This window comes from Octopus bimaculoides, chromosome 20 (genome assembly GCF_001194135.2).
Source record: "Octopus bimaculoides isolate UCB-OBI-ISO-001 chromosome 20, ASM119413v2, whole genome shotgun sequence".
Lineage (NCBI taxonomy): Eukaryota > Metazoa > Mollusca > Cephalopoda > Octopoda > Octopodidae > Octopus > Octopus bimaculoides.
The window spans coordinates 7312196-7325568 of NC_069000.1; the positions used below are offsets into that span (position 1 = coordinate 7312196).

Genomic DNA, 13373 nt, shown 5'->3' on the forward strand with positions numbered 1-13373 from the left:
TGTTATTAGATGCCTCTACTGTAACCATAGATTTTAAACCAGTCTTAGCCTAATAAGCCACCTTGGAGCCCACAATGAGTAAGCTGTCAATCTGGTCAACTTCAGAGACATAAAGGACAAACGTTATGTATGTGTATGTAATGTATGTAATGTACGTATGAATTGTATGTATGTAGTGTATATATGTAATGTATGTGTGTAATGTATGTGTGTAATGTATGTGTGTAATGTATGTGTGTAATGTATGTGTGTAATGTATGTGTGTAATGTATGTGTGTAATTTTATGTGTGTAATGTATGTGTGTAATGTATGTATGTAATGTATGTATGTAATGTATGAATGTGATGTATGTATGTAGTGTATGTATGTAATGTATGTATCTATGTAATGTATGTATGCATGAATGAATGGTCAACATTATATAAATTTGCAGTTCAATTTGTAGAGTATAAATAATGAATATTTTATAAATATAAACAAATTTAAACATGGAACAAGGAATAAATTACGTTTCACTGTTCATGGTATTCGAACTTACATACTAACTTTTCAAAGGTCAGCATTTTAAATCAGGTATTTTTATAACTCCAGCATCACAGTATATACAATATCATCTAAGAGAGAGATGGTGGGAAAGTGTGTTGGGGGGGGGGGAAGAATTTATCACTTCATTGTAATTATCAATCTTTCACTCTCTCTTTTCTTGAATGCTTCATTTGTGCAGCTCTGGGGAGTGAGGTGGATCTCCTACCCCAGATTTGTTTTCCTTGTATGTTGCATTGGGATGATTTTCAATCTCTTTGCAAATTTTGAGGAACACACATTACGAAATGGTGACATTGTTTCATGACAAACAAACATCAACTTTTATGTGTGTGTGTGTGTAAATGCACGTGTGTACACACACGTATATGTGTATATATAAACACACATGCACATTTATATATATGTGTGTGGATATATAAAACAAAATTCTGCGCCTCTTTCAGCTGGTTACCTGAACACTGCCCACAGCTCAGCTCTCCCTCTGCAGCAACAATTAGAACATGCCAATCAGAAATCTGGATTTAGTGATGAGAAATTCAAAATGCAGACTGTTCAACAGGTAAGTGATATAGCACTCAGAACATTCATAACTATTTCTAATTTATGCATATAACTACTTGTAGCACAGTACATTAATGTTTCTCATGAACGTGAAAATCAAATGGAAATTGTAGTTGTGATACCTGTGCCGGTGGCACATAAAAAGCCCCATCCAAACGTGGCCAATGCCAGCGCTGCCTTGACTGGCTAGTAATCTTTCTCCTCCTCTATTATAAAAGAATGTGACTCTTCACCATTCATAGACTGCTGAATATTCTGATCTTTTAGAGATTCATTATGATTTAGAAGTTGAACAAGAGTAATTTCACTTCCAGTGGTTGACAGAAAATCTTTCACACTTTGAAGTGAACATAAATTACTTCAGAAGACAACAGTTTTGCTAACTCATTAATTTGTTAATATATGTATGTCTTATGTATTATAATTGCTGTTTATTGTGAGTGTGGTGTGTGTGTGTGTATATGTTTATTTTCTTATATTAATCATTGTTATAGCAGCATATACGAGGAATTACACCAATCACAAGCCAACAGCAAACCCTGATGGCCCGTCCTCTGCAGATACAACAGAATTCACAGCCAAAGGTAAATCAGTTAGCACTTTTCACCATATATTTATTTATCTCACTTTCCAATCTTTTAGATGACTACCTACATGTCATAGAATAGACCTGAAAGCAAAAAATACCTGTTATGCGGAGTAGGCTAAGTCACCTCTGTTTCAAGCATTCAAATCAGATCTCCAATCTGAAGCTAACTTTTACCCTTCTTTCTCTGTCTCAGGTTTCCTTTAAATGGTTATTGAAACTATCCTTCTTCCCACCAGTCATCAAAACCCTATAAAGAATCAAAGGTGCTGTTATTTTTCCTTGTATGTATTAAAAGATATGTAAATATGCAGTCACTGTGAAAAGCTCCCACCACCACCACCACAAGGGAGTTTTTGGGCAGCTTGGGCTGAGAATTGAACTGACAAAATTGGTTACTATTTAACAATTTGGTGACATTAATTGACCCCTTTTTTCCAAGATGCTGAGGAATAGTAGTAGAGATTTACTTACGAGAATCTGAATTAAAATATGCCATGCACAACTCAGTTTGTGTAATAGTATAAATAGTTGCATTGAATGACAACATGTATGATAATTTGGTGAATTACCCTTATTTTATTTTTAACCTTTCACAGGGCAGCATAGTCACTGGCTATTCTGGACGTGGTTCTCAGCCCCAACCTCAACACACTACCGTCAGTTCTTACCAACCAGTGACAACTCAGGTAAGTTCCTTTTTGTTTTTTATTCTTCCTCATCTCTTTGGTATATTATCATTATCTGTTATTCGATGACGGCTCTACTTGAGATTGGGGTCTGTGTAAGGGTACCTAGTGAGACAGGCTACTCTGTAGACCCTTTAAAGCAGGCATGGAAATTTTTTTTCAAGAAGTGGGCCACATGAGACATCACTCACCATCAGACATGCTGCACTACTAAAAAAAAAAAAAATTCAAAGTAATTTTCCATCAGGTGTGTCATTCAGAAAGTCTGTCTGGATGTTTTGCTTCCTTGTCCCATTTTTGGTATTCCTTATATATATATATATATATATATATATATATATATATATAAATATATATTGCTGTTTTTGTACCCACAGAAAAACGGTTGTTTTTTTCTATCTATCTGTTATTTATATACACTAAATGGACCTTCATCTATCATTTGTTAATGTTTTTTTCTCCTCTACTTCAGGCTACATATTCTGGTCACCAAGCTGCTGGACGTCCACAGGCATACACATCCCAGCAACCCCCTGGTCGTTACTATTAAACTGCTTTCATCTAACACTGAGACACTTGATGTTGCTTCGTAATTTTTGTTTTCTGTTATTTTTGTCAGCCATTGTGGTTTTGTATGTTTTTTTTTTTAGTCATAATCATAGTCTTTTTATTTTTCATTAAAACTGTCCCAAATGCTTGAAAGTAGTCAAACGAATTAATGGCAGGTTTAAGTGATAAATTCTTGTTAATTAAAAACAGCGGGTAATAAAGATTTAAAGGTAGGAACAGGTGTGAACAGGTTAGAAAGGTAGGAGATTCTCTGAAGTTCAACAATAAATGAGTCAGTAGCTCTATGGCCCCACTTAATAAATCCTCTAAATAACGAGAGGAAATAATTGCTGTAATGAAAAACAGTAGTAGTCTTATTCTTCATCATGAAGATAGGGAAGATAATCATTATTGGAATATAAAAACTGTACTAGTCTTGTAATTCTTCACTATAATGGAGATTTTTTTTCATTCCCTTTTACCATTGTAAGAAATCACTTATTTATTTGGTCTGCACACACACACACACACACTGGACTAGATTTGGCTGGTACTGCAGATATATATTAGATTGGTTGCAGGAATGACCAGTACCTTGGGTAAATATACTGGATTTGTACCCTTACATATATATTGAACTTGTACTGTAAGCCTGAAAGTGCATGGCTCAGTTGTCAGAGCATCAGACTTACAACTGTGAGGCTGCGAGTTCAATTCCCAGACTGGGCCGTGTGTTGTGTTCTTGAGCAAAATACTTTTTCACATTGCTCCAGTACACTTGGCTGTGAAAATAAGTTGTGATGTCATTGGTGCCAAGTTGTATTGGCCTTTGCCTTTCTTTTGGACAACATCGGTGGCATGAAGAGGGGGAGGCTGGTGTGCATGGGGGACTGCTGCTCTTCCACAAAAGAACCTTGCCCAGATTTGTATCTAGGTCCAATTCCATGATCATTTGTGATCAAAGGGGTCTTTACCCTTTACTGTAAGCCTATTGAATCAGTAAATAAGTACCAGTAATATATTGAGTTCATTGGTTAACAGTTTTTCTTTTTTTTTCCTCCCTTACAAAAATTTGGGAAACATTTTTAAGATATGACAGGGAAATTTTAAAAAACTTTTCACAAACCCCTATTTAAGATTTGAATTTCTAATGTAGGGCAAGGAAGTGAGTAATATGTAATTTGTAATAAATTTGTATTTTAAAAGGGATATGTTTAAATGTAGCTAATTTATTCTGAAGATATGTATATAGCTATATATTGATACTGCCATGTTAAAATTATTACCTGTTCTGGGGTAAATATTACTGGAAGCTGAGATTATATGCAAGGAAAAAAACAGGTGGGTGCTTAGTTGTTAATATTTAATGTTTTTCAACTTGCACTACACATGGGTGTGTTAGACAAGTGAATTACTTAACACACACAGGCTCACTCACATAGACACACAGAACACTTACACATATACATAGCCAGGCTCACATAGACACACAGCCACACTCACATACACACACAAATTCACAGCCACATACATACACAAATCGTATTGAACATCCTTTGTCTTTTTAATTTTTTATTCTGTTTTATTTTTCCTATTTTAACAACCATTTCCTACTCCAAATATAAGTTGGGCAGTTTTTTTGTTTTGTAAATTAAATATTTTTAGTGCAAGTGTATATTACAGCTGGAGACATTCTTACTGTGAAGTGCTCGACTGTATAAAGTAATTTGGTACCTTTAGCCAGCCACTTTGACTGAGGCAAGGAGACAGACACACAAACATATATACATACATACATACATATATATATATATATATATACACAGACACACACACACACACACACACACACATACATATGGCAGGCTTCTTTCTCCTTTCCGTCTACCAACTTCACTCACAAGGCTTTGGTCGGCCCGAGGCTATAGTAGAAGACACTTGCCCAAGGTGCTACGCAGTGGGACTGAACCTGGAACCATGTGGTTGGTAAGCAAGCTACTTACCACAGCCACTCTTGCACTTATAGTTACTCAGAAATAGAATATTAGACAAAATCATTTGATTCAAACAAACATTTAAGCACAGCTAAATACTGCATTAGCTGCTGGTGTAATTATTGTGATCTGACTGGATTCTATTGTAACAGGTGTTAATTGATCTGGGGTTAGGATTTCCTCTGTTATTTTTGATCTCTGACAGAACACTCAACAACTATAATCTGAGGTTCCACTCAACAACTACAACAAAAATGAGCTTGTACACAACAACAACAACAACAGTCTGAACTTAGACTCAACAGCTACAACTACGGTCTGAACTTACACTCAACAGCTACATCAATAGTTTGGGCTTAAATTTGATGATTCTGAAATTATATTCAACAGCTACAACAGTCCAAGCTTACCCTCGACAACTACAAGAACAACAATCTGAAGTTACATTCAACAACTATTAGCAATAGTAGTCTGAGGTTACACTCAATAACCACAACATCCAGCCTATGGTTACTCAACAACAGCACATTACACTCACCAGCAGTGTGATCACCTTCAACAGTCTGAAGTTACACTCAATTACACTAGAAACAGCACACGGTCTGAACAGTGTTGTCTTTAGGTACACTGGGCAATTATCCAGGGGCCTCACATGTCTAGGAATCCAATTCTAATCTGTGGCTTCCTGTCAATAAATAAATACTATAGGGTCCAGTTCATTGATTTGCCCAGGGGACTACAATGCAGCTAAGTCTGAGTCTGAGAATGCTTACTATTCCACTGACTAAGTATGTTAAACCAATGAGATAGCCTCTGTGTGGTCACTAAATATGCTGGAAATAGCAGCTAAATCTCCCTCAAATCACACCCTGTCCTTTTAGGAAAGGATGAACATATTGGACAATGTAGTCCTACCTAAAGTGACAGGATGGTCAGTGGTTGGCTGTCTCAATCATGGTTGGCATCAGGCTAAACAAAAACATTAAGATATGATGGAGTTTTGATAATTTATTACGTTATGATATTGTATAGGCTTGATAGAAATACCTATCAGCTGAAATGGTAAAAAAAAAAAGAAATAATTGTAGGGTTGAATAGTATAAGTCAATTTGACATACCTATGTTCTATATTAGTAGTAGAGGGGAGTTAATTTGAAGATTGAGGCAACTTGACAGAGACATCTATCACTTGTAATGGTGACTATGGGGAGATAATTGTATATTAACGTCGTGCCTAAATCAGAAACCATTATGTACATGATAATTATGATGATGATGATAAATATTTGTTCTCCTGAACATCTAAAATATTGGATGGAAAATGGACACATTTTGTTCAGTTTTTGTTTTGTATTTGTTTTTATTTTAAAGATCATGAATTTTTATGTTTCGTTCACTAATTTTCAGTTTATTTATTGTTCTCAATGATTTCTCCAAATTGAAAGGAAGAAATAAAACAGAAACTATTCTTTGGTTTCACCATTTAACTATTCTTTGCCTGCATCTCTTTGTTTCTATATATCTCTTATTAACCTACCTCACTACCATCTCTCCTACACACACACACACACATATATGTGTGTGCGTGTTCTTATGGCAAGTTGTAATAAAAACAATTTTTCATTAAACTGAAGAATTACTCAATACTTTTTGTAGAATACATATTTTATTATACTTTTAAAAGAGCGTTGATAGTGACTTTGAAGTTGTAGCCTGCTAGACTTCAGACAGTCACATAAAAGCTAGCAGGCTGAAACTTCAAAGGAAGTCACTACTCTTCTTGTTAAAATATATACACACACACACACATATATAATGATTAACTTATCTATCATCTCTCAAAACACACACATGTATATAAATATTCATCAATATTCTCTGTCCATCACTCTACTTGTAAATTTCTTTTTTCATCAACATTTCAAAATTTAGATAAATATATCAATAACCAAAACTAAAGAGAAACTAACCAAATATTTATTTTTCCTTGTTTCTCTTAGAAACTAATTTTCTGAATGAAATGCAATTTCAATTACTTGTAATAAAAGGTTTCAAAATATTGCTTATAAATTTTTGTCAACCTGCTGTACTTGATGACAAAAAAGACACACAGACTTACTAGACACACTCCAGTTTTAGCAGAAAAAAAGGTTGTTCGTGCGTTAAAGCATGTAATATTAGCTTAATGGTGGCCCAACTTAGCATGTAGGACTTGAGATGATATTTTTTTGAGAAGCAAAACGTCCATCTTATATGCCATCAAATATGGTATTTTAACAAATTAAAATCAATGAAATACTTAGCCAAGAAAGTATACAGAATTATTACAATTTTATCAGAATTGCTTTTTGTTTTTTTCCTATGAAATAAAATGATCTATGAGTAAATAGCTAGGGAAGAACAAGGACTATTAGTACTTTAAAATAATGGTGTTTCTTTCAGATTAAGAAACGGTTAATTTCCATTGTGACATATGTAAATAAAACTATGAATAATTGACAAAATGAGCAAGCTTGTTGTTTTTATTTCTGGCCAGCTGCGAAGTAATATGCTGTTGTTTAAGAAAAGCCAATATGGAGTCAGAAATAAATGTTGAGTGAACAAAATGTTTTGTGGGAACAACCAAATTTCTCTTAAATTACATCTTACCAGCTCATATAAAAGTCAAATAAATCAACCCCAGTATCTATTTTTTTATAAGTCTGGTTCTTATTCTATCGGTGCCTTTTACCAAACCACTATGTTAAGATGTAGACACACCAACATCAGTTGCTAAGTAGTGGTGGGGGACAAACACACATTTATATATATATATGATGGGTTTTTTATCTACCAAATCCACTCACAAGACTTTGGTTGATCAGAGGCTATAAAAGAAGACACTTGCCAAGGGTTCCATGCAGTGGGACTGAACTCAGAACCACATAGGAAGCAATGTTCTTACCACACAGCCATGCTGATACAGTGAATTACTGAACAGAAAACTTGTAACCAAGAATTCGTTTCTTTTTAAGAATTTGTTAGTAAGAAAATCTGAAAACAAATGTCTATAAATAATTTTATTAAAAAATGTAAACATTTAACACCAATCTTAAGGCAAACAGACCAATATATGAAGTTAATTTACATTTAAAGACATTCAGTAAATCTTTTTATCTCCCCCTCTAAATATTTGAACTGTTCATGTTATTTATTTGAATTTTCAGTTGTTTGAATATTAATTTGATCAAAGTTTTGTATCAAGGAATCTGATTCTGAATTTTCATTTATAATTTGGTCTGTTGGTGGAAAATGTTGAGTTTCGTCCATATGTAGTGATGATCGACTTCCAGAATTTTCTCGGGCTGCTTCCAATAACTGATTGATAAGATATTGATCTTTGCTTTTGTGATCAGGCAAAACTGGTGGCCATGGATTCCCTGCAAACATACAACAATGGAAATATGTTGAAATAGCATAAAAATCACAATACTTTTTAGCAAAAAACATTTTTTAAACAAGCACAAAACCTGACAAAAGACATTCAGATTATTCAACTTGATGAGAAGACAATCCTGCTAATAATTTTTAAATTGTTTCTTACTCTTTTACTTGTTTCAGTCATTTGACTGCGGCCATGCTGGGGCACCGCCTATAGTCGAGCAAATTGACACCAGGACTTATTCTTTGTAAGCCTAGTACTTATTCTATCGGTCTCCTTTTGCCGAACCGCTACATTACGGGGGACATAAACACGCCATCATCGGTTGTCAAGCGATGTTGGGGGGACAAATACACACACAAACATACATACATACATATTTCATTTCATTTCATTTCAAAGTTTCAGCTCAGAGCTGCGGCCATGCTGATGCACCACCGTATATATATATGACGGGCTTCTTTCAGTTTCTGTCTACCAAATCCATTCACAAGGCTTTGGTCGGCCCTAGGTTATAGTAGAAGACAATTGCCCAAGGTGCCATGCAGTGGGACTGAACCCGGAACCATGTGGTTGGTAAGCAAGCTACTTACCACACAGCCACTCTTGTGCACTTTCAAGTAATCACATGGTCCTTGAATGTCAATTATTCATTGTGCATTGAAATTCATTGAGGAAGAATATGGGCATCTGTATGAAGGTAATTTTTCATGAGGTGTCATTGAGAAAGTCCACTTTTGGGCTACATGCAGCCATGACTGATATAGACCATGGATATGAAGGGAGGAAAAGTGTGTATACAGTAAACACATTGACTCAGTCACTGTTACTATCCAACATCATATGACTCTACCTTTTAATTCTAGAATTCCAAGAGCTCCATCTTTTCCTGGATAAACTGTTGGCAGTTTGTACATGTCTGTAAAACTGGTGCTATAGTTAGAATAGCGAGGGACTAACACTTTAAACAGTTTTAATACCAAGTCCTTCTCCTGGAAAATACAAAAAAAAATATTATTAGATTAAACAAATGACAAAAATGAACACAAAACTCTAAATAAATGAAATCTAGCCAATAACATGCTTTCTTGACCTTCAAACTGTTACTCCGTTTATCCAGTACAAGAGTTACTTTCATCTTTTATTAAACAACCAAATAATTGTTTTATCAATCATAGCAGTGTTAAAGTGAAAGATGGCCAGAATTTGCTACACATAGATCTAGGTTCCAAAGTTGTCAAGATTGAGAATCGATCCTATGTTACATACAATTAATTATCTTCATTTCAAAATATCATCTTCAACACAACTGGCTTTACCTATATTTATAAATATTGAAGGGTTTTTCTCATGTCTGTAACCAAGTAAATTACCAGAAAACTTACCAACAACCAATAATCAGCCATTTCCATAGTTTTAGGATCTTTGGGACCATTTTTAATGGCCAACTGAAGTAGCTGCAATTAAAAATATAAAACTCAGATTAAGATTAAAAGATAAGTTATTTAACGGTATACACTCATCATCATTACATTTTGGTAGTAGATTTTGCCTTTTATTCCTCTGAAGCTGATAAAATAAAATCAGACAAGTACTGACAACCTGTGTTCGCGTGTTTACGTCCCTGTAACTTGGCGGTTCGGTAAAAGAGCTGACAGAATAAGTACCAGGCTTTAAAAAAAAAGTACTGGGGTCGATTCAATCAACTAAAAATCCTTCAAGGCGGTGTCCCAGCATGGCCGCAGTCTAATGACTGAAACAAGTCAAAAATAAAAGATGAATATTAAAGATAGCGATCTGGGAGATTCGTTGGCCATAGACAAAATGCTTAGCAGCATTTCTTCCAGCTCTTTATATTCTGAGTTCAAATGCCACCGAGGTCAACTTTGTCTTTCAGCTCTTCGGGATCGATAAAATAAAGTACCAATCAATCACTAGGGTCGATCTAATCGACTAACCTTCACCGTCAATTGTTGCTGGCTTTGTGCCAAAATTTGAAACAATTATTATTAGGAAGAGAGATGAGAACGGGATAAATGGTTATCTTATGAACTTTAATAGCTCACATCTGTTTCTGCTATAAGATGCAGTGGACTCATAGTTGAGTGCCTGAATAATACCTTATAACTTCATCGAAACCTCGAAAATGAAGTGCAATTTATTTGGGAAAGAATGACATTTGCGCTTATATAGGGCACGGCATCAATAATAAAACCGAAATATTAAACACAGTTATTAATATTGTATTATATTGTGTTCTTAAAGAATAACGAGTTTCTTTTTTTTATTTGGTTCTGTATAATTATTTCTAATTATCATTACTTAATTGTTAATGTGTTTTTTTTTACTGTTTGTACGCGTTGTAAAACCACCACTATTTCTATTTCTCCGCCCTTAACGTTTTGGGCCACAGATATTAATTAATGATTTACTACTGATTGGTTTGATTATATGAAATCATGGAAAAAAGTAATTCTAGTCAGGACATTTCGTGGTACTTACTCTTTCTGTGTAACCTCTAGCTTCATCAAGACGATGGTAGTAAGATTCTATTCGTTCATATCGGACTACAGCAGTAACTGTTCTACGAAGTCGTTCTAAACGAGCTGACGGGCCGCCACCAAGCCCCAAAGTGGCACTCATATACCTTGGACGTGAACGAACGACAAACTTCAACATTTTAATCGTTGAATCTGCGATTCCGAGTTAAGAAACTTCCCACAGACAAGAAGTGCTTGTGTCCGGTGTCAATTGTAAAATGTCTACTATTCACTCACAGACAACAGAGATACACTCTCTCCCTCTCTTTCTCACACACACATGCGTGCATATATACATACATACATATACACACACACGCACCAATATACATTCACACATAATATACTTCCTTGTTTTTTCTTTTTCCCTGCCGGGAATATTTCTATTGAGGACCCTTAGTTTAACCAACACCGTCAATCTCAACATGTAAACTCGCTTGGGTTGTTTCGTTCTTTCTGTTTGTCTTTAGCAAAACTGATGTAATATTCAATACGTGAAATAGAGGGTCATGTGTATATTTTTTACCAAGTAAACCTTTTCTTTGTAAAACCGATATATATATGTTTTAAATATCAACAAGAATGATGAAGCCAGCGGCTAATTTTAATATTTTCACACCAAAGAAACGTTCAGTTTCGCTAACAAGAATTAATGAAATTACATTTATTTACAATACATCATCTCTGTGACCGTCACTTGTTTTCTTCTTTTAATTAAATAGCTTATTTAAAAAAATACTTGTAAGTAACTTTAATAAAATTGTTAATAATTTAATGTAAACAGTTAAATATATATATATATATATATATATATATATATATATATACACACACACGCACATGCACGTGTACCTCTGTATTATTTACTCATTCGTCGTGTCATAGCAAATATGAACCCGTTAACCGTTAAAGGTTCCAGTTACTAACAATCTTAGATATATTCAGAATCTGCACGTGGTCTTCATTGCCGACTAAATTACGAAATAAGGTTTATAAATTTTCAACAGATTCATCAGAAGAACAACAACAAATGCTTTAAGTGGCTGCATCTTTAACGAAGATATTTCTGTTTAATTTCAAAGGTAGCAAGTTGGCCTTAAAATGACCGAAGCGACAACAAATACTAATAATGATGGAGAAGCGACCCCGTTTGATACATCGAGGTATAAATCAAATGAACATGCAGAGGATTTTGGATATAATTTCTACCCAGACAGAGCGAGTGCCAAACGGAAAACTTTCTGGGAAAAAATGTGGACTGAAGGTCGTGGAAAGAAATTTAAGTGTGAGGCTAATGTGACATGGTGTGTGGAAAATCGTGAGTGTTCATTATTTTCTACTCTTCTGATATTTCTGGTGTTTCTTAAATAATGTTTTGTGAAATGAAATTAACTAAACGAAGAAGGATTGCGATGCCGGGTTGACCTTGTTCATTGACTAGACACAATGTTTTAAGATCAAGCAGCACATACAATTTGTCATTGTCAGTCAAAGACCTTAGGGACTTTAATAATGGGATTTTAAACTTTTAATGTTCAAGTCTCGTTATACCAAGTGCTTTTACCTTTTGTTCTGCGACATGTCTTAAAAGGTCTGTAATGTCGTTGTTTATATTTTGATAAATGCCTGTATTAAAAGAAAACAAAGAATGGAAAATGAGAAGTGAAAGCTTTTTGAGAAATAAAGGTCCAATGATATTGGGTGACAAAATTCATCAGAGCGCTGTTCCATGAACTGGATAAAAGTAATTCTTTTCACATCTACCTCTAATGCCCTTGGGAAAGGGCACTCAATCTAATTTCCTGTCCCTAAAGTTTTTTGTTTGGCTACCAATGCAGGAACTTAGTATTGATAAAATGACGATCAGTATACAAACGTTACTCTTTTATTGATTTCATTCATTCATTGGTTTAGTTGGCCATGCTATAACGGCGAAGAAAATTAACAAAATGTACTACGGGCGCAGGCGTGGCTGTGTAGTAAGAGGCTTGCTTCCCAACTACATGGTTCCGGGTTCAGTTCCACTGAGTGCCATTCTGGGCAAGTGTCTTCTACTGTAGCTTCGGACCGTCCAAACTGACAAACAAACGAGGAGGGTATAAGGTGTGAGACGTGCTAAAAATAACGGTTAAATAGCCCTTAGATCACGCACCAAAACCGTTTTTTGTTTTGTTTTTGCATAATCGTATGAATTCCCGTGTGTAGAATACAATTTCGCAAACAATATTAAAAGTTGTGAGGGGTTACATGGCGTGCTTAATGAAGAATTCCGCCCATGTGTGTGTGTGTGTGTGTGTATTGACCGTTGACTGAACACTATTCAATTTTTTTCTCCGTGTTTTTCTCCTTGTCTCCGTATTCTTTCTGTTGAAGAGCGTAGCTCGAAACGTCAAAGACTTTCCGTATTCCCGAGCGTCATACTAATATATACTTTTGTTATTTACACCACCTGTCCTCGTCTGTTGTTATTATTTGTATATTCTCCC

The 13373-nt window shown here is 34.9% G+C and overlaps 3 protein-coding genes across 8 annotated transcripts in view; 2 read left to right on the plus strand and 1 right to left on the minus strand.

Annotated features, from left to right (window-relative positions):
• The window catches only part of LOC106869201 (G protein pathway suppressor 2), a 20230-nt gene extending 13812 nt beyond the window's left edge, over nt 1-6418 (plus strand). For 2 of the 4 annotated variants that reach the window (XM_014914842.2, XM_014914844.2), the window contains 4 exons: nt 991-1106; nt 1603-1692; nt 2294-2383; nt 2856-6418. In XM_014914842.2, the coding sequence (XP_014770328.1) occupies nt 991-1106; nt 1603-1692; nt 2294-2383; nt 2856-2933 (374 nt within the window). In that variant the 3' untranslated portion in view covers nt 2934-6418. The remainder of the gene's footprint in view (nt 1-990; nt 1107-1602; nt 1693-2293; nt 2384-2855) is intronic. The other 2 variants (XM_014914843.2, XM_052975275.1) reach the window with 1 other exon arrangement.
• Nucleotides 6419-7962: 1544 nt separating this feature from the next.
• On the minus strand, nt 7963-11142 carry LOC106869203 (39S ribosomal protein L17, mitochondrial). Its single transcript, XM_014914847.2, has 4 exons — nt 10850-11142; nt 9733-9804; nt 9201-9339; nt 7963-8345 (listed from the first exon to the last, which is right to left on the minus strand). The coding sequence occupies exons 1-4, from the start codon at nt 11024-11026 to the stop codon at nt 8113-8115; spliced, it is 621 nt and encodes a 206-aa protein (XP_014770333.1). The 5' UTR covers nt 11027-11142; the 3' UTR covers nt 7963-8112.
• A 71-nt stretch (nt 11143-11213) lies between these two features.
• The window catches only part of LOC106869202 (mitochondrial inner membrane protease ATP23 homolog), an 8519-nt gene continuing 6359 nt past the window's right edge, over nt 11214-13373 (plus strand). Inside the window, exons 1-2 of one of the 3 annotated variants that reach the window (XM_052975276.1) lie at nt 11214-11314; nt 11970-12205. In XM_052975276.1, coding sequence (XP_052831236.1) covers nt 11989-12205 — 217 coding nt within the window. In that variant the 5' untranslated portion in view covers nt 11214-11314; nt 11970-11988. Of the gene's footprint in view, nt 11629-11709; nt 11876-11969; nt 12206-13373 lie in introns of those variants that run through there. The other 2 variants (XM_014914845.2, XM_014914846.2) reach the window with 2 other exon arrangements.